The following is a 22,374-nucleotide window of genomic DNA, read 5'->3' as shown; positions in this document are numbered from 1 at the left end:
AGCTGGCAACATAAGTGAGTACACCCCACAGTGAACATGTCCAAATTGTGCCCAAATGTGTCGTTGTCCCTCCCTGGTGTCATGTGTCAAGGTCCCAGGTGTAAATGGGGAGCAGGGCTGTTAAATTTGGTGTTTTGGGTACAATTCTCTCATACTGGCCATTGGATATTCGACATGGCACCTCATGGCAAAGAACTCTCTGAGGATGTGAGAAATAGAATTGTTGCTCTCCACAAAGATGGCCTGGGCTTTAAGAAGATTGCTAACACCCTGAAACTGAGCTACAGCATGGTGGCCAAGGTCATACAGCGGTTTTCCAGGACAGGTTCCACTTGGAACAGGCTTCGCCAGGGTCGACCAAAGAAGTTGAGTCCACGTGTTTGGCGTCATATCCAGAGGTTGGCTTTAAAAAATAGACACATGAGTGCTGCCAGCATTGCTGCAGAGGTTGAAGACGTGGGAGGTCAGCCTGTCGGTGCTCAGACCATACGTCGCACACTGCATCAACTCGGTCTGCATGGTCGTCATCCCAGAAGGAAGCTGACGCACAAGAAAGCCCGCAAACAGTTTGCTGAAAACAAGCAGTCCAAGAACATGGATTACTGGAATGCCCTGTGGTCTGACGAGACCAAGATAAACTTGTTTGGCTCAGATGGTGTCCAGCATGTGTGGCGGCGCCCTGGTGAGAAGTACCAAGACAACTGTATCTTGCCTACAGTCAAGCATAGTGGTGGTAGCATCATGGTCTTGGGCTGCATGAGTGTTGTTGGCACTGGGGAGCTGCGGTTCATTGAGGGAAACATGAATTCCAACATGTACTGTGACATTCTGAAACAGAGCATGATCCCCTCCCTTCGAAAACTGGGCCTCATGGCAGTTTCCAACAGGATAACGACCCCAAACACAACCTCCAAGATGACAACTGCCTTGCTGAGGAAGCTGAAGGTAAAGGTGATGGACTAAACCCAATTGAGCACCTGTGGCGCATCCTCAAGTGTAAGGTGGAAGAGTTCAAGGTGTCTAACATCCACCAGCTCCGTGATGTCATCATGGAGGAGTGGAAGAGAATTCCAGTAGCAACCTGTGCAGCTCTGGTGAATTCCATGCCCAGGAGGGTTAAAGCAGTGATAATAATGGTGGTCACACAAAATATTTACACTTTGGGAACAATTTGGACATGTTCACTGTGGGGTGTACTCACTTATGTTGCCAGCCATTTAGACATTAATGGCTGTGTGTTGAGTTATTTTCAGAAGACAGTAAATCTACACTGCTATACAAGTTGTACACTGACTACTCTAAGTTATATCCAAGTTTCATGTCTATAGTGTTGTCCCATGAAAATATATAATAAAATATTTGCAGAAATGTGAGGGGTGTACTCACTTTTGTGATACACTGTATATAAGACAAAGTATACTGATTTGCCAAGCTAATGCCAGATTAGGGTTTTGTGTAGGTGGTCTGTTTTGCTAGATTCGAACCTGGATCTCAGCTGTGCTATCACCTGGTTGCCGTCTACACAGACGTGATCGACTATGTATGAGTCGAAGGCCTGCGATGGATTCTAGTCTAGTTTATTCCCGTCCTGCGTCTAGCATCTGCCACGACCCTGACCAGAATAAAGCAGTTGATGCAAAATGACATGAAATAACTGAGTGTATTTTATGCTAATGTATGCCTTAAAAATGAAATTCTAGTGAAAGCAAAGACTAGTGGTGAATTTTGGCTGACCGGGGACACTGGTCACTCTGAGTGGGGATGTGTGCACACTTCACTGTCATTATCCACACAGGTTCCGTTCACGCTTAGCATCATTTCATACTTTCTTATTAAATTCAGTGCTAATGTTTCTAACAGCAAAGCTTGCAGGTGTATGATGATTAAGCTTGGGTGTGTTTTGGGATGCTGCCAGGTTTTAAATAAACGTCCAACTACTTTTCAAAATGCGATTCACAGTACCTCAAAAATGTACAAATCAAGCCGATGACGTCGAAAAACGAGGAAGAACTCTGGTTCAGTCAAGCAGAGGATCGATGTGCCGCATCAGGGGCTTACTGCAGTTATTATAATCCACCCTAAAACCACAGAGTGATTGTAAATGTTTTATAAAAATCATTTGTAATAATAAAACACGATTTAATGTTATTCAGCTGCATTGTTTTAGTTTTTTAATCCTTTTCCTGGGAGTGATTGCAAATGTACTGTAGGAATGATCAGATGTGCACAGTGCTGGATAATAAAATGTATCCTGCAGCCATTTTTCCTCACATGAATGATTCGTCATGAGCTAGAATTTGTAGGAAATGTAGTTTTTAGATTTTGCATTAAAAGCGGTAAAAACACACGCTGGAACCAGAGCTGGGATCTCGAATACATCGTATCGTATCGAATCTCATCTCTGCCTGCCGGCTAAGGCTAAGCGGCCACATGAACAAGGATTGGCCGTATGGGGTCTCTCTCTCCCCCATGACTGGTGCAATTACGACCTCTGCTGGCTGATTGATGGTGCCTGCACAGAGATGAGAAAAGAGTGTTCTCAGGGTGTGTCTCTCCATACACAACGCTGAGCTGCACTGCACTCGTCAAAGTGTAGGTGATAAGATGCATACGGCTGCTGCCCACGTGTCGGAGGGGGCATGGGTTAGCTGCGTTCTCCTCAATCAGAGCAGGGATCGGCACTGGTGGAGAGGAAGCGTGACGCAATTGGACGCGCTAAAAGGGGAGAAAATGCATTTTTTTTTTTAAATTTTAATGGCCCAGTAGGATAATCCGCTAGCACACCAGCTCTGAGATTCTGAGCCCCAGGTTTGAATCTTGACTCTGCTACCGGTTGGCTGGGTGCCCTCTAGCAAGCACAATTGGCTAATACATGCAGCAGACAATTGGCTTCTAGTCTGCTGGGTGGGAAAGAAACTGAAGAGGTGGGGTTATCAACACTGTGTAAGTGGTTGGCGAGGGTGCCTGTACAGTAAATGGAGATCTGGGGATCGCAAGAGGGAGTGTGTGCCAGGCGAATATACACCCTCCTTGGACGCCATCGGTGTCCTTAGCAGCAGATTGGCTACACTACATTGGGAGGAAAAAAAGGTAAAATTAAGTATTCACCCTGTTCTTTAATTTCTCAATAAAGTATCTATCTATCTATCTATCTATCTATCTATCTATCTATCTATCTATCTATCTATCTATCTATCTATCTACAGTAGCGTTCAAAAAAATAGCAGTGATTTTAAAAAAGCGAATAAAGCACAAAATCATTATAATAACTTTTATTTCCATAAATGCAAATGCACTGAAAATACTACACTTTTAATTCTAAATCAAAACATTAACAACATTTAGCCAGTTTGTGTTCATCCTTTACAGAAAAATGAATATTAGGCTGTTCAAAAAAATAGCAGTGCCAGCATTTTTCTTTAAAAACTCAAAAAATGGATCTATAAACTGAAAATGTTTAAGGTTTCACTTTACTTTAAATTACTGAACTAATATTTAGTGGCAGAACAATTGTTTCCGAGATCTGTGTTGCATGGAGTCGATCAACTTCTGGCACCTCTGAACAGGTATTCCAGTCCAGGATGATTACACTACATTCCACAGTTCTTCTGCAATTTTGGGTTTTGCCTCAAAAAAACGTGTTTCAGATATCAGCCCACAAGTTCTCTCTGGGATTGAAGTCAGGGGATTGGGCTGGTCACTCTATTACCTCAATCTTGTTTGTCTGTAACCAAGATGTTTTGGGTCAGTGTCATGTTGAAACACCCATTTTAAGGACATTTCTTCTTCGACAGGGCAACATGATCTCCTCAAGTATTCTGATATATTTAAACTGATCCATGATCCCTCATATGTGATAAATAGGCGTAACACCACGGTATGAGAAACATCCCCATATCATAGTTTTGTACCACCGTGCTTTACTGTCTTCACAGTGAACTTTGGCTTGAATTCAGTGCTCGAGGGTCCTCTGACATACTGTCTACGGCCACTAGACCCAAAAAGAACAATTTTGCTTTCACCAGTCCACAAAATGTTGAGCCATTTCTATTTGGACCAGTCAATGTGTTCTTTGGGAAATGTTAACCCATTCAGGACACGTCTTTATCTTAACAACGGGACTTTGCAAGGAGTTCTTGCTGGTAAATTGGCTTCATTTAATCATCTTCTGTACTCACTGGGAACTTCAGATGTTTCTTGATCTTTCTGGAGGTGATCACTGGCTGAGCCTTTGCCATTCTGGCTATTCTTTGATCCATTCAAACAGTAGTTCCACGCTTCCTTCTGCATCTTTCAGGTGTTGGTTGTCACTTTAAGGCATTTGAGATCATTTTAGATGAGCAGGCTATAATTTGCTGCACTTCTCTGTATGTTTTTTCCCTCTAAAATCAACTTTTTAATCAAAGTACGCTGTTCATCAGAACAATGTCTGGAACAACCCATTTTACCCAGTATTTCAGAAGGAAATGTGCTATGACCAACCTGTGCAACATTTGCCACCCTCCTACCTTAAATAAGGGCCAAAATTGACACCCGTTCTTCTGCAGAATGAATGACTTCACCAATTGAACTCCTCACTGCTATTATTTTGAACAACCCCCTTTCAATCAATGCTTCGATTACTCAGAATGAGCGGGATGCATGTCCTAATTGTTGGGTTTGTTTTGTTTTCATTACTCTACTACACTTTCAAGTAAATTTTTTGCTATGTAGAAATAGCATTTCTACTAAAAACTTTGATTTATCAAGTTAATGGTGTTGGACTGCTATTTTTTTTGAACACCACTGTATCTATCTATCTATCTATCTATCTATCTATCTATCTATCTATCTATCTATCTATCTATCTATCTATCGTCTGTCTATCTATCGTCTGTCTGTCTGTCTGTCTGTCTATCTATCTATCTATCTATCGTCTGTCTGTCTGTCTGTCTGTCTGTCTGTCTGTCTGTCTGTCTGTCTGTCTGTCTGTCTGTCTGTCTGTCTATCTATCTATCTATCTATCTATCTATCTATCTATCTATCTATCTATCTATCTATCTATCTATCTATCTATCTATCTATCTATCTATCTATCTATCTATCTATCTATCTATCTATCTATCTATCTATCTATCTATCTATCTATCTATCTATCTATCTATCTATCTATCTATCTATCTATCTATACAGTAGTGTTCAAAATAATAGCAGTCCAACACCATTAACTTGATAAATCACTGTTTTTAGTAGAAATGCTATTTCTACATAGCAAATAATTTACTTGAAAGTGTAGTAGAGTAATGAAAACAAAACAAACCCAACAATTAGGACATGAATCCCGCTCATTCTGAGTAATCAAAGCATTGATTGAAAGGGGGTTGTTCAAAATAATAGCAGTGAGGAGTTCAATTGGTGAAGTCATTCATTCTGCAGAAGAACGGGTGTAAATTTTGGCCCTTATTTAAGGTAGGAGGGTGGCAAATGTTGCACAGGTTGGTCATAGCACATTTCCTTTTGAAATACTGGGTAAAATGGGTTGTTCCAGACATTGTTCTGATGAACAGCGTACTTTGATTAAAAAGTTGATTGTAGATGGAAAAAACATACAGAAAAGTGCAGCAAATTATAGCCTGCTCATCTAAAATGATCTCAAATGCCTTGAAGTGACAACCAAAACCTGAAAGATGCGGAAGGAAGTGTGGAACTACTGTTCAATTGGATTGAAGATTAGCCAAAATAGCAAATACTCAGTCAATGATCACCTTCAGAAAGATCAAGGAACATCTAAATTTACCAGTGAGTACAGAAGATGATTAAATGAAGCCAATTTACCAGCAAGAACTCCTTGCAAAGTCCCGCTGTTAAGAAAAAGACGTGTCCTGAATGGGTTAACATTTGACAAAGAACACATTGACTGGTCCAAAGAGAAATGGCTTAACATTTTGTGGACTGGTGAAAGCAAAATTGTTCTTTTTGGGTCTAGTGGCTGTAGACAGTATGTCAGACGACCCTCGAGCACTGAATTCAAGCCAAAGTTCACTGTGAAGACAGTAAAGCACGGTGGTACAAAATGATGATATGGGGATGTTTTTTATACCATGGTGTTACACCTATTTATGGCATACGAGGGATCATGGATCAGTTTAAATATATCAGAATACTTGAGGAGATCATGTTGAAGAAGAAATGTTGAAGAAGAAATGTCCTTAAAATGGATGTTTCAACATGGCAATGACCCAAAACATCTTGGTTACAGACAAACAAGATTGAGGTAATAGAGTGACCAGCCCAATCCCCTGACTTCAATCCCAGAGAGAACTTGTGGGCTGATATCTGAAACACGTTTTTTTGAGGCAAAACCCAAAATTGCAGAAGAACTGTGGAATGTAGTCTGATCATCCTGGACTGGAATACCTGTTCAGAGGTGCCAGAAGTTGGTCGACTCCATGCAACACAGATCTCGGAAACAATTGTTCTGCCACTAAATATTAGTTCAGTAATTTAAAGTAAAGTGAAACCTCAAACATTTTTTTATGTTATAGATCCATTTTTTGAGTTTTTAAAGAAAAATGCTGGCACTGCTAATATTTTGAACAGCCTAATATTCATTTTTTTTAATTTTCTGTAAAGGATGAACACAAACTGGCTAAATGTTGTTAATGTTTTGATTTAGAATTAAAAGTGTAGTATTTTCAGTGCATTTGCATTTATGGAAATAAAAGTTATTATAATGATTTTGTGCTTTATTCGCTTTTTTAAAATCACTGCTATTTTTTTGAACACCACTGTATCTATCTATCTATATAGTTAATTTAGCAATTTTGGCTTGTTCCTCTTCAGATGCAGATTAATCATGTAAAGCAAATTTATTTCTCTCCACAGATTGGTGATAGGGTTTCTATAACAGCTTTGACTTGAGTTTCTTACATTTACTTTGCCTTTTATTTGATTGCAGACAGAATGAACCTGAGATATTTCATGTTTTGTTTCATGTCTGATCAACTTCATTTCATTTATTAATAAACATCCATTCCTGCATTTCAGACCTGCAACACATTAAAAAAAAAGTTGGGACATTAAAGCATTTACCACTTTGTAATGTTGTCATTCCTTTTCACCACACTTAAAAGACGTTTTGGCACCGAGGAGACCAAGTGATTTAGTGTTTCAGCTTTTATTTTGTCTCATTCTACCTGCAAACACGTCTTAAGATGTGCAACAGTACGGGGTCGTCGTTCTCTATTGGGGACAGGTCAGGACTACAGGCAGGGCAGTCCAGTACCCGTACCCTCTTCTTCCGCAGCCATGCCTTTGTAATGTGTGCAGCATGTGGTTTTGCATTGTCTTGTTGAAAAATGCATGGACGTCCCTGGAAAAGATGACGTCTTGAAGGCAGCACATATTGCTCTAAGATCTCAATGTACTTTTCTGCATTAATGCTGCCATTACAGAAGTGTAAATGACCTTTGCCAAGGGCACTGACACAGCCCCATATCATGACAGACCCTGGCTTTTGGACTTGTTGCTGATAACAGTCTGGATGGTCCTTTTCGTCTTTGGTCCGGAGCGCACACGTCAATTTTTTCCAAAAAAAGACCTGGAATGCTTATTTATCTGACCACAATACACGTTTCCACTGTGTGATGGTCCATCCTAGATGCCTCTGAGCCCAGAGAAGTCGACGCTGCTTTTGGACATGGTTAATATAAGGCTTATTTTTTGCACAGTAAAGTATTAAGTGGCATTTGTGCATGTAACTCTGTATTGTAGTGCTTGACAAAGTAATCCCTCACCCATGTGGTTATATCAGCTATTGTTGAGTGGCGGTTCTTGATGCAGGGCCGTCTAAGGGATTGAAGATCACGGGCGTTCAGCTTAAGCTTGCGCCTTTGGCCTTTACGCACTGAAATTCCTCCTGATTCCTTGAATGGTTGAATGATATTATGCACTGTAGAGGGAGAAATATGCAAATCCCTTCCAATCTTTCTTTGAGGTACATTGTTTTTAATCATTTCAATAATTTTCTCACACATTTGTTGACAAACTGGAGATCCTCTGATCATCTTTGCTTATCAAAGACTCAGCCTTTCCTGGATGCTGCTTTTGTACCAAACCATGATTACAATCACCTGTTTGGAATCACATCATTATTTAGCTTTTTCACCTCATTACTAGCCCTAAATTGTCCCCGTCCCAACATTTTTTGGAATGTGTTGCAGGCCTGAAATGCAGGAATGGATGTTTATTAATAAATAAAATGAAGTTGAGCAGAAAAGAAACATGAAATATCTCGGGTTCAAACTGTCTGCAATCAAATACAAGTGGGGTTGTAGTTTTGGGGTTGATTACATTGTTGAGGCACGTTCATTAACATGAATTTGCTTCTAATAACCAATCAATGAAATGTGTTTCCTGCTTGTTCGTCTGTGTTTGTGTGTGTGTGAGATGAATTCACTGTCTGACGTCAGGTGGCCGCAGAAACCGATGTCACCGCTTTTCCGGCTCTAAATCATCTCCTCCACCCCTGTGAGAAACGACAAATCCCTTTTTAATATTGCATTCGATCTATTTAATGTAGCAACATTGTTTTTTTTTTTGTTCTGACAGTTTAACAAATGTAAACAAAAAAAAAGAGTCCGTCAAACCGCGGTGTTTGACTGAGGCCACGTTTGTCGAGTAGTCTCGGTGGTCGTGTGATCACAGGTCCTTTCTGTCGGAACACCGCTTGTTGATTTAAGAAAGAGTCACAAGAGTTTGTTATTAAAACAGCTGTCCCATCTGGATGCGAGGTTTAACCCCTTCAGGAACGTTCCGGTGCAGTCCTTGCATTCAAAACCGAATCTGCATTAGATTTATTTTTTTAAATAATTAGCAACAAATAGCATAGCATTTTGTTATGTATCCCTGTGCTGAGAACCTGTTTACTCAGAGCTCACTTCAGTCTCGTTGGCTTGTTTACATGGAGAAATACCACCAGCACACCAGTTATTAGGAATTAATACACACCTGCTAAACAAAAATGAGGATTTTGAAAATCATGGTATAAATCTGTGGTTCTTAAATAGGGTACTTGATTATTTTTTTATATATATATTGTGTTTATGCATTTTCTCCCCTTTTTAGCACGTCCAATGGCCCGATTGCATCACACTTCCTCTCCACCTATGCCGATCCCTGCTCTGATTGAGGAGAACGAAGCTAACCCACGCCCCCTCCGACACGTGGGCAGCATGCCGTATGCATCTTATCACCTACACTTTTAACGAGTGTAGTGCAGCTCAGCACTGTGTATGGAGAGACACCCTGAGAGCACTCTTTTCTCATCTTTGTGCAGGCGCCATCAAAGCGGTCCTTTCTGTGTGGAGTTTGCATGTTCTCCCTGTTTCTGCATGGGTTTCCTCCGGGAGCTCCGGTTTCCTCCCACAGTCCAAAAACATGCAGTCAAGTTAATTGGAGACACAATTGCCCTGTAGGTGTATGTGTGTTTGTCTACCCTGCGATGGACTGGTGCCCCGTCCAGGGTGTTAGTGTGTGCCTTGCGCCCATTGAAAAGCTGGGATAGGCTCCAGCCCCCCCCCCTAATTGGATAAGCGGTTAAGACAGTGAGTGAGTGGGTCTATAAACACCGAAGAAACAATAAACCATCAACAGCAGTAGAGAGTACTTATAACCAGTTATAAGTTTGGTGTTTCTAGGTCGTTGTTTTAGTGCATTAAGCCACATTAATGTTTAAATGAGAAGAAAAAGCTTTATGTAAAATTGCTTCCCTTTTAAACCACACGTTTATCGTTTGAGCAGTAAAGAGCAGCACTTACACCGATCAGCCATAACATTAAAACCACCGCCTTGTGTCTACACATTGTCAATTTTATCAGCTCCATTTACCATATAGAAGCACTTTGTAGTTCTACAATTACTGACTGTAGGCCATCTGTTTCTCTACATGCTTGTTACCCCCCTTTCATGCTGTTCTTTAATGGTCAGGACCCCCACAGAGCAGGTATTATTTAGGTGGTGGATCATTCTCAGCACTGCAGTGACACTGACATGGTGGTGGTGTGTTAGTGTGTGTTGTGCTGGTATGAGTGGATCAGACACAGCAGCGCTGCTGGAGTTTTTAAACACCTCACTGTCACTGCTGGACTGAGAATAATCCACCAACCTAAAATATCCAGCCAACAGCGCCCCGTGGGCAGCGTCCTATGACCACCGATGAAGGTCTAGAAGATGACCAACTCAAACAGCAGCAATAGATTATCTGGTAGGGGTGGAGGCCTAGCTGTGCTTTTTCACAATAGTATCAATCTAAGTATATGTGAGTCCCAATTGGTCTCGTCCTTTGAGTATACGATCATTAAGATCCTGGGTCGTATTACAACACATATAGTACTGGTTTACCGTCCTCCCAAGAATTAAATCTCTGTTTTTATGTCAGAGTTGGCTGAAGTCCTAAATTTTGTCAGTGCATCTTCTACCTACATAGTTTTGATGGGTGACTTCAACATACATCGTCAGTGCAGTGCAAGTCGTAGCCTAGCGGTTAAGGTACTGGACTAGTAATTAGAAGGTCGCTGGTTCAAGCCTCACCGTTGGGTCCTTGAGCGAGGCCCTTAACCCTCAATTGCTCAGACTGTATACTGTAACTGTAATGTAAGTCGCTTTGGATAAAGGCGTCTGCTAAATGCCAAAAATGTAAATGTAAATGCTGAGAATGATCCACCACCTAAGTAATACCTGCTCTGTGGTGGTCCTGTGGGGGTCCTGATCATTGAAGAACAGGGTGAAAGCAGGTTAAAAAAAAAGTATGTAGAGAAATAGCTGGACTACAGACAGTAATTGTAGAACTACAAAGTGCTTCTATATGATAAGTGGAGCTGATAACATGGACAGTGAGTGTAGAAACAAGGAGGTGGTTTTAATGTTATGGCTGATCAGTGTAAGACCACTAGTAATTTGGTGTTTCTAGGTCGTTGTTTTAGTGCATTAGGCCACGTTAAGCTTTTTTTCTTATAATAACTTTAAATGGGGAAAAAGGGTTTATGTATAAATTAGTGCTTCCCTTCTGAACCACACGTTCATCATTTCACCAGTAAAGAGCAGCACTTATGACCACTAGTAATTGAGAGTAGTTTGGTGTTTTTAAGTCGTTGTTTTAGTCCATTAAGCCACGATAAGCGTTTTTCCCTTTAACAGGCATAAATGGGAAGAAAAAGCTTTATGTAAAAATTAGTGCTTCCCTTTTGAACCACAGGTTATTCATTTGAGCAGTACATTAATGCCAGATGACCTCCGAAAATGCGCCGCAAGCACGGAAATAAAAACCTATATGTTTTTAAAATGCATGAGTGTTTTAATGGTTCTATTTAAATAATCAGTATGTGTGTAATGTTTGATTATAAATACTCAGTATGCACCATTTTTTAAACATCGTGACTTTTATACCTTATGAAGACCTAGTAAAGTATAATAATAACAATACCCACCAATATTCAGATATGCCCCCAGTATAAATAACCCTATTTGCATAAGGGCGGCACGGTGGCTCAGTGGGTAGCAAGATGGTCCTGGGTTTGATCCCCAGGTGGGGCAGTCCAGGTCCTTTCTGTATGGAGTTTGCATGTTCTCCCCGTGTCTGTGTGGGTTTCCTCAGGGAGCTCCGGTTTCCTCCCACAGTCCAAAGACATGCAAGTGAGCTGAATTGGTGATATAAAATTGTCCATGACTGTGTTTGACATTAACCTTGTGAACTGATGAATCTTGTGTAATGAGTAACTACCGTTTCTGTTATAAATGTAACCAAAGTGTAAAACATGACATTAAAATCCTAATAAATAAATAAATAAATAAGCTTTGCATAATGTTAGGATCCATCAGTGTTCCCATCATTGGTTATAGGGCAGTAATGGTTTACTGGCTATGGTCTTGAATAATAATAATAAGGGGCAACACAATGGCTCGGTGGGTAGCACTGTCGCCTCACAGCAAGAAGGTCCTGGGTTCGATCCCCAGGTGGGGCGGTCCGGGTCCTTTCTGTGAGGAGTCTGCGTTCTCCTCCGGGAGCTCCGGTTTCCTCCCACAGTCCAAAAACATGCAGTCAGGTTAATTTGAGACACTGAAATGCCCTATAGGTGAATGGGTGTGTGTATGTGTGTGCGTGTCTACCCTGCGATGGACTGGCGCCCCATCCAGGGTGTTACTGTGTGCCTTGCGCCCATTGAAAAGCTGGCATATTCTGCAGCAACCGCACCCTAAACGCCCCGTGACCCTAATTGGATAAGCGGTTAAGAAAGTGAGTGAGTGAGTGTAATAATTATAAGACCAGCTTGCAACATCTGCATCGAAACGATGCTTACAAGAAAGGGATTTCAGATATACCGCCAATGCAGAATCCCAAACAGGCTCTCCACTAAAGTATTGGGCATAAAAGGTGTGTGTGTGTATGTGGGTGATGTAAACAACCCTTTTAAAACGCTTATAGGTGGCATGTTTTGATTTTGCCTCGGTAAAGTGTGGTACGTGGTTTAAAAGAATTCAGAACAACTGATAGAAACAGATACGGAGCTTCTACAATCTATGGCCAAAGTATGTAGACACCCTTTCTAATAATTGAGTACGGGTGTTTCAAAAACAGTTTGGGAAAGACCCTTATCTGTTCCTGTATGAAGCGGAGCCATTTTTGGTGTGATGGAGCCCCGAACCCTTAACCCTTTGATGCACAACCTGGGTCAAAAATGACCCAACTGAGTTTTTATTTTCTATATATTTGCAATAAATTAATTTCGTCATTCAAGCTTCCATGAATTCCTCAATTAACTTGTTTTTTATCACAAATCCTTATTTCAGTTTTATATTTTTTTACTTTTTTAATAAAAATCATTTTTGTATCACTACCCTTCTAATGCACAACATGGGTCAAAAATGACGCTTATGATTTACTATGGAATTTGACAGGAACTACTGACATTTGTAAGTGTTTGTAGTCAAAAACATATTTACTGATCTTTTGAAAGACAAGCAAAGATTAGGCTCTTGAATCTTGAATATGTCCAATACTATTTGCTTGCTAGCTGTTTACATATTGTAGTATAGATAGCTTTTATTAGCTAAGACAGCAAATACATGAATAACTGAATAATGTGCATATGAAAATATTCTTGAATGGATGAATATGGGTCATTTTCCACCCATGTTGTGCATTAGAAGGGGTTTGCAAAAAAATTCAGCCCAGACAAGGGATAGGGCAATGGTTTTGGAAGCCCAACAAGTTATTGGTCAAATGTCCATATACGTGTGCCTTGACTGCCATTAGACCTTCATTAAGAGTAAACAGGGTTTCAGTTGGTTTCTCAGTACAGGGAAAAGTGAAATAGAGATTAGGTTGAACATTTTGGGGTATTTCTTTAACGCCAAGTAGATTCTTGGACGAAACCTTGACTTTGTTGACCTGGTGTGTAATATTTAATGTAGGTCTGAGACCTGCTTCTGTCTCTTACTGTACTGTGTGCATACTGGAGCTGACTTTTACTGTTACATTTTGTGCTTGTAAACACCTTCAACTTATACCAGCAACGATGGACCAAGTGCTGAACTCGATCTCGCCTCTGCGTTGGTTCTTAAAACACCATCAGCCCTAAACCTACCAAAATTCTGCACCTTTCAGTTCCAGTCGATACAAATGTACTTTACTTTCTTTATTTTGAGCCAGCTGGGTAAGACTGGTCACATTTTCCCTCCTTAAATGAGCTCCTCGCCAGTCTCAGACCGTGGTCACTCTCATGACCAGCTCGCGGTTGTCATTCCTCAGCTGCGTGTTTGTATTCCGGGGCTCCTGGGTTCTCAGATTTAGGCTGATCAGATTCAGCAGGCTGTAAGCACAGTGATGCCCTGACTCTGAAGGGTCCTCAGTCGGTGCAACGTCTAAAGGTACGGCCGTGCCGGGGGTGATGGTGGCGGCGGCCGGCGCGAGGGCCGAACAGGACGGGGAGGCCGCTGTGGGTGAGGGCACGGCGACCCTGGTCATCGGGAGGGAGAAAGAACGCAGGGTGCTGCTGCCCTTGTGAGTGTCCTCGGAGTCTTTCAGTTTGTCATAATTGAGCACCTTCCACTGCTGATTCACAGCCTGCCAGCGATGGAAGATCCGGAACACAGACGGTCCCTCGTGTACGATCAGAGCTGAGAAAGAGGAAGATGTGAGGGTTAGTACACACACACACACACATGCACACACTTTTACCATATAGCTATTGTAATATGTATGCTAATTCTGATTCCACTGTAAATGCTATACATATACATACACCTAGGCATAACATTATGACCACCCGGCCATCCACGTGATGTAAAAGAAAACGTGATTCATCAGACTCTGTGGTCCAGTTCCAATGCTCACGTGCCCACTGTTGGCGCTTTCGGCGGTGGACAGGGGTCAGCATGGGCACCCTGACTGGTCTGTGCCTATGCAACCCCAAATGCAATAAACTGTGATGCACTGTGTACTGTGACACCTTTCTATCAGAACCAGCATTAACTTCTTCAGCAATTTGAGCTACAGTAGCTCGTCTGTTGGATCGGACCACACGGGCATCAATGAGCCTTGGCCGCCCATGACCCTGTCGCCGGTTTACCACTGTTCCTTCCTTGGACCACTTTTGATAGACACTGACCACTGCAGACCGGGAACACCCCACAAGAGCTGCAGTTTTGGAGATGCTCTGACCCAGTCGTCTAGCCATCACAATTTGGCCCTTGTCAAACTCACTCAAATCCTCACGCTTACCCATTTTTCCTGCTTCCCACCCACTAACAAACAGGTGCTGTGATAAAGAGATAATCAGTGTTATTCACTTCACCTGTCAGTGGTCATAATGTTGTGCCTGGTCGGTGTATAGACTTACCATTTGTGAACACCAGGCTTGCTCCAAATTAGTGCTGCAGTTTATTCCAAAAGTGTTCATTGGGGTTGATGTCTGAGCTCCGTTCACTGATTTGATAAACTTACTAGCAATGGGTTAAACTGAAACCGGGCAGTTGTAGCCTAGCGGGTAAGATACTGGACTAGTAATCAGAAAGTTGCTGGTTCAAACCCCACCACTGCCAGGTTGCCACTGTTGAGCTCTTGAGCAAGGCCCTTAATTCTCAGTTGGTTAGACTGTATACTGTAAGTCGCTTTGGATAAAAGCGTCAGCTAAATGCTGAAAATGTAAATGTAAATAAAACGTCTGCACGCAGTATTCAGGAAGGGTTCATTAGCTTTGTGGCTCTAATGAGTATCTAAATTAAGTTTCCTTGGCTGATCTAAGTTTGGGGTCAGGGAAGACTGTACAGCCTGGGCATCTATGAGGTTGGTAAAGAAGGATGTCAAGTAAAGTTAATTGAAATGAATAAACAGAGCCTCTGTATCTAACATATCAATTATGATGATCCCCAGAACTGCTTAATACTCCACTTCTAAAAAAAAAAAATACCACAGAAAATCCTCTGTATCCATCACATTGGGTGTGTTCGAAAAGCTAGTGTGCTGTCTACATAGGCAGCATTTTACGTCATCCTGTGTGCGCTCCCGAGAAGGAGGCTGTTCGAAATCCTAGATGCCTTGAAATCCACATTTCTGAGGCATCTTAATATTTCAATGTTATTTTGGCTCAAGAACGAGTGAGCATCGAACGCTGCCTTAGTGATCAAGACAATCCCAGCATTCATGGCTGATGGGGCGGAGAAACGAATGGAGTTATTTTCAAACGTAAATAAAATATTACAGATTTTTAACTTGTATAAACTTGTACCGAGTGTTTTTATTTGCAAGTTCGGGCTTGTCAGGAAATTTAACCGTTATCGGTACATGAAGGGAGATGTTATTGACGTTAGCGTGCTGTGCTACCTCAGTTTATTGGTTTTAATGGCGAGATGCTAAATGCTAAACGCGAAGCAGCTGTCTTAGTAAAGAGGCAGCTGTCTTAGTAAAGAGGATTCTAATAAGTTAGTGACTTAAAAGGCAGGTTATTCGAACGCACTACTTAGACAGCGATAACATCGGGTTTAGCATTTCGCGTTTAGCATTTAGCATCTCGCCATTAAAACCAATAAACTGAGGTAGCATAGCACGCTAACGTCAATAACATCTCCTTTCATGTACCGATAACCGATAAATTTCCTGACAAGCCCGAACTTGCAAATAAAAACACTCGGTACAAGTTTATACAAGTTAAAAATCAGTAATATTTTATTTACGTTTGAAAATAACTCCATTCGTTTCTCCGCCCCGTCAGCCATGAATGCTGGGATTGTCTTGATCACTTAAGGCAGCGTTCGATGCTCACTCGTTCTTGAGCCAAAATAACATTGAAATAATAAGATGCCTCAGAAGTGTGGATTTTAAGGCATCTAGGATTTCGAACAGCCTCCTTCTCGGGAGCGCACACAGGATGACGTAAAATGCTGCCTATGTAGACAGCACACTAGCTTTTCGAACACACCCAGTAAGACAGCAAGGCAGCTCCCTAGGTTTTCGAACACACCCTTAATCTCTCCACCGCTTCCTCTCCATGCTGGACCGCAGCTGCTCTCTTTACCGGGGAGGGGGTTGGTTGACCTGAGCTGTGTATTGATTGAACAAACACAATTCTTTCCTGAGAGCTGAAAAAATTGAAAATCAGGCCAGAGGAAGCTCTTAAGGCCAAGCTCTGACGTCGGCTTCTTGATTATATCACTTGCCTTCTCTTTGTCTTCTCACTACAGTACTGAATAGACTGTGCATCGGTACTACCAATGGTAGAGTTATACACTGTGGGTGTGTTTGAAAGCCTTGTGAGCTTTTTACATGAACAGCATTTTATGTCATCCTACACACGCTCCCGAGAAGAAGGCTGTTCGAATTCTTAGATGCCTTAAAATGCTGCCTAGTAAGGTACCTTAAATCTGACCGGTATCATCCAGTGCTTGCTTAGAAGTGAAGGCAGTCCCAGCATTCAGTGCGGCACGACTTTTCTCACAAAAAAATACAAATATGGCGGACAAATGCAGAGCAACGAGGTGCCTAATTGTTCAATGTAAAGAAATTATCATTGATTTTTAATTTGTATAACATGTAGTGTCATTTATTTGCAAATTTGGTCACTTAACAGTGACAGGTTAACCATTTTCGATACACAGTGGAGATTAGTTGACATGCTAGCACATTGTGCCACCTCATCCCATTTGGTTTGAATAGCATGAAGCTAACTGTGTTAGCATAGTAAGCAAAAACTGGTTTGATCACGGTCAATGACTTATTAGAATCCTCTCTACTTAGGCAGCTGCCTATGTAGGCAGTAGACAGTAAGACAGCTCACTAGGTTTTCAAACAGACCCTATGTAGCACATATAGGACCATTTGGGACACAACCAGAAAATCACTTGTGTGAGCTCTCTACATAGACACATTTTATAATGCTGCCTTATGAGGTGCCTTATTTTGAAGCGATAATCTGTCTGAATTATGAGGGAGCATCCAATGCTTCCTTAGCGGTGATGGCAATCCCAGAATTCAGTGCGGCACAACTTTTCTCACAAAAAATGACAAATTATAATCTTGTAACCTTTACACATTTACATTTATTATACATTTACACCTTTATCCAAAGCGACTTACATTACAGTTACAGTATACAGTCTGAGCAATTGAGGGTTAAGGGCCTTGCTCAAGGGCCCAACAGCAGCAACCTGGCAGTGGTGGGGCTTGAACCAGCGACCTTCTGGTTACTAGTCCAGTACCTTAACCACTAGGCTACTGATAGTAGCCTACATGTATGTTACAGTTACATTAGCCACACGGCTAATGTAGCTTACGCAATTGGAGGTGATCACGGTGATGGGAAGGGGGCTTCCTGAAATTTGAAATCAGAACCTTCACTTCAATTAGCTGTACATTACTTCCTTCTTTATAAACCTTGTAGGTGCCCAGGCTGTACAGTCTTCCCCAAACCCGAACTTAGATCAGCCAAGGATGCCTTAAAATGCTGCCTAGTAAGGTATCTTAAATTTGACCGGTATCTTCACTGAATAACGAGGGAGCATTCAATGCTTGCTTAGCGGTGAAGGCAATCCCAGCATTCAGTGCGGCACGACTTTTCTCACAAAAAACAAAAACAAATATGGCGGTTGAATGCGGAGCAACAAGTTATTTTCAAATGTAAATAAATGTTTATTGTTTATTTGTAAAACGTGTCATTTATTTGTGAATTTGGGGCTTGTCAGTGACAATTTAACCATTTTTGGTACATGGAGGGAGATGTTAAGCTAGCGCGTTGTGCAATCTCATCCCTAACTGGTGTAATCGCGGTCTAAGTAGCGCATCCAAATAACCTGACTTATAAGTCAATGACTTATTAGAATCTTCTCTACTTAGGCAGCTGCCTATGTAGGCAGTAAGACAGCAAGGCAGCTCACTAGGTTGTCGAACACACCCATTGATTTTCAATTTGTATAAAGGTGCAAAATGTCATTTTTTTGCAAATTCAGGCTCGTCAGTGACAGTTTAAACGTTTTCAGTACATGGAGGGAGATGTTTGCTGGGTTGTGCCGCCTCAGCCCACTGGCTTGAATGGCCTGAGGCTAACTGTGTTAGCTTATGCCAAGTTCACACTACACGACTTTCTGATTTGTCGGGTTGCTGTACAGTTCACACTACACGACCGGCATGAATTGTTCTATAGTGAGTTGGAGGTTAATTAATATTTTTGCAATGCAGTGATGGTGTTATGTTTTGTAGAGGACGATCAAGTAAGAAATACTGTCAAACGTGTGTGTGCCGGTGTATTCTGATATAAACTTTATTATCCCACTGTCCCACCTGTTTACACTCCTCTCCTGCGTTTCTCCTCACCCCGTATCTTGTGTTCTAATTGGCTGTTCAACATGTCACTCACTGCCAGTCGGGCAACTGAGATCAGATATCTGACATGTTAGAAATCTTGGTCGGATCGAGTTGTTGGGTAGTTCACACTTAGTGATTGAGAGCCGAGTTTCGATCGCCGAGCGAACGCCGAGTTGCTCCCGAGCCGGCAAATCTAGCGCCGACCAGTCGACCAATCGTGTAGTGTGAACTAGGCATTAGTAAGCGAAAACTGGTGTAATCGTGGTCTAAGTACTGCATCCAAAGAACCTGACTTATCGGTCAATTACTTATTAGAATCCTTTCTACTTAGGCAGCTGCCTATGTAGGCAGCAGACAGTAAGGCAGCTCACTAGGTTTTTGAACAGACCCCATGTCTGCCTGTCATATTAATAGATGTAAGGCTGCATGGCTTAAACAAATACCATTTAGTATTTAGTATGGAATTATGTATTCTAAAAGTAAAAAAGACAATGCAGTTTTAATAAATGTCATCTTTTAAGAGGCATTGTTCAGGGAAAGCAGACTGTGATACAGCATTAGAAAAAAATGGCTGTACAGGAGATAAAAGTAACGACTAGTTCTTTTCCCTTCATTATCTTTTGTCTGAGAGCATGTTGTGATTACTTGTGGTTCCAGGAACTTTCCTCTTGTGATTATCGACCAGGTATTTGCTAGTGCTCTATATCCTCTTTTCTTTCAGATGTTGTTTAATAATCTAGTTTTTTTCAAGCGACCCACATTTTGTCAAGGATTTTTACTGTGACCCAGGCAACACATGAAAACACATCAAATTCATCAAAACACAAAACAAAACGAAATATACTTAATTAATACACATGCTGGCAATCTGGTCCCACTGTGGTCTACAAGGTGTAACGTAAAGCCTCCACAAGGTGGCTCAAGTTCATTTCTTTTTTTATGTGCCTGTTTTTTCTTTTTCTTTGTGACCCATTTTTTGGCTCCGATGAAGTCCATTCAAATTTTAGGAAGCCCCCTTCCCGTTACCATGATCAGTTCCAATTGTGTTAGCTACATTAGCCTAGGTTACAAGATTATAAATTAATAAATATATACAGTGTATCACAAAAGTGAGTACACCCCTCACATTTCTGCAGATATTTAAGTATATCTTTTCATGGGACAACACTGACAAAATGACACTTTGACACAATGAAAAGTAGTCTGTGTGCAGCTTATATAACAGTGTAAATTTATTCTTCCCTCAAAATAACTCAATATACAGCCATTAATGTCTAAACCACCGGCAACAAAAGTGAGTACACCCCTTAGTGAAAGTTCCTGAAGTGTCAATATTTTGTGTGGCCATCATTATTTCCCAGAACTGCCTTAACTCTCCTGGGCATGGAGTTTACCAGAGCTGCACAGGTTGCCACTGGAATGCTTTTCCACTCCTCCATGACGACATCACGGAGCTGGCGGATATTTGAGACTTTGCGCTCCTCCACCTTCCGCTTGAGGATGCCCCAAAGATGTTCTATTGGGTTTAGGTCTGGAGACATGCTTGGCCAGTCCATCACCTTTACCCTCAGCCTCTTCAATAAAGCAGTGGTCGTCTTAGAGGTGTGTTTGGGGTCATTATCATGCTGGAACACTGCCCTGCGACCCAGTTTCCGGAGGGAGGGGATCATGCTCTGCTTCAGTATTTCACAGTACATATTGGAGTTCATGTGTCCCTCAATGAAATGTAACTCCCCAACACCTGCTGCACTCATGCAGCCCCAGACCATGGCATTCCCACCACCATGCTTGACTGTAGGCATGACACACTTATCTTTGTACTCCTCACCTGATTGCCGCCACACATGCTTGAGACCATCTGAACCAAACAAATTAATCTTGGTCTCATCAGACCATAGGACATGGTTCCAGTAATCCATGTCCTTTGTTGCCATGTCTTCAGCAAACTGTTTGCGGGCTTTCTTGTGTAGAGACTTCAGAAGAGGCTTCCTTCTGGGGTGACAGCCATGCAGACCAATTTGATGTAGTGTGCGGCGTATGGTCTGAGCACTGACAGGCGTATGGTCTGAGCGCTGACCCCCCACCTTTTCAATCTCTGCAGCAATGCTGACAGCACTCCTGCGCCTATCTTTCAAAGACAGCAGTCGGATGTGACGCTGAGCACGTGCACTCAGCTTCTTTGGACGACCAACGCGAGGTCTGTTCTGAGTGGACCCTGCTCTTTTAAAACGCTGGATGATCTTGGCCACTGTGCTGCAGCTCAGTTTCAGGGTGTTGGCAAACTTCTTGTAGCCTTGGCCATCTTCATGTAGCGCAACAATTCGTCTTTTAAGATCCTCAGAGAGTTCTTTGCCATGAGGTGCCATGTTGGAACTTTCAGTGACCAGTATGAGAGAGTGTGAGAGCTGTACTACACACCTGCTGCCTATGCACACCTGAGACCTAGTAACACTAACAAATCACATGACATTTTGGAGGGAAAAGGACAAGCAGTGCTCAATTTGGACATTTAGGGGTGTAGTCTCTTAGGGGTGTACTCACTTTTGTTGCTGGTGGTTTAGACATTAATGGCTGTATATTGAGTTATTTTGAGGGAAGAATAAATTTACACTGTTATATAAGCTGCACACAGACTACTTTTCATTGTGTCAAAGTGTCATTTTGTCAGTGTTGTCCCATGAAAAGATATACTTAAATATCTGCAGAAATGTGAGGGGTGTACTCACTTTTGTGATACACTGTATATATACATATATACCGATCAGCCATAGCATTAAAACCGCCTCCCTGTTTCTACACTCACTGTCCATGTTATCAGCTCCACTTACCATATAAGCACTTTGTAGTTCTACAATTACTGACTGTAGTCCATCTATTACTCTGCATGCTTTGTTGGCCCCCTTTCGTGCTGTTCTTCGATGGTCAGGACCCCCACAGGACCACCACAGAGTAGGTATTATTTTGGTGGTGGATTATTCTCAGCACTGCAGTGACACTGACATGGTGGTGGTGTGTTAGTGTGTGTTGTGCTGGTATGAGTGGATCAGACAGAGCAGTGCTGATGGAGTTTTTAAACACCTCACTGTCACTGCTGGACTGAGAATAGTCCACCAACCAAAAATATCCAGCCAACAGCTCCCCTTGGGCAGCGTCCTGTGACAGCTGATGAAGGTCTAGAAGATGACCAACTCAAACAGCAGCAATAGATGAGCGATCGTCTCTGACTTTACATCTACAAGGTGGACCAACTAGGTAGGAGTGTCTAACAGAGTGGACAGTGAGTGGACACGGTATTTAAAAACTCCAGCAGCGCTGCTGTGTCTGATCCACTCATACCAGCACAACACACACTAACACACCACCACCATGTCAGTGTCACTGCAGTGCTGAGAATGATCCACCACCCAAATAATACCTGCTCTGTAGTGGTCCTGTGGGGGTCCTGACCATTGAAGAACAGGGTGAAAGCAGGCTAAAAAAGTATGTAGAGAAACAGATGGACTACAGTCAGTAATTGTAGAACTATATATGGTAAGAGGAGC

The 22,374-nt window shown here is 42.0% G+C and overlaps 1 protein-coding gene across 1 annotated transcript in view; it reads right to left on the bottom strand.

The window, feature by feature from the left end:
- Positions 1-13,658: 13,658 nt before the first annotated feature.
- marchf4a (membrane-associated ring finger (C3HC4) 4a) overlaps positions 13,659-22,374 on the bottom strand; it is a 41,832-nt gene continuing 33,116 nt past the window's right edge. Inside the window, 1 exon segment of the mRNA XM_063010632.1 lies at positions 13,659-14,154. Within this exon segment, the coding sequence (XP_062866702.1) occupies positions 13,739-14,154 (416 nt within the window). The 3' untranslated portion in view covers positions 13,659-13,738.

This window comes from Trichomycterus rosablanca, chromosome 15 (assembly GCF_030014385.1).
Source record: "Trichomycterus rosablanca isolate fTriRos1 chromosome 15, fTriRos1.hap1, whole genome shotgun sequence".
In the NCBI taxonomy this organism is placed as follows: domain Eukaryota; kingdom Metazoa; phylum Chordata; class Actinopteri; order Siluriformes; family Trichomycteridae; genus Trichomycterus; species Trichomycterus rosablanca.
The sequence above is the reverse complement of the archived record's forward strand: the minus strand, read 5'-3'. Positions and strand labels throughout refer to the sequence as shown.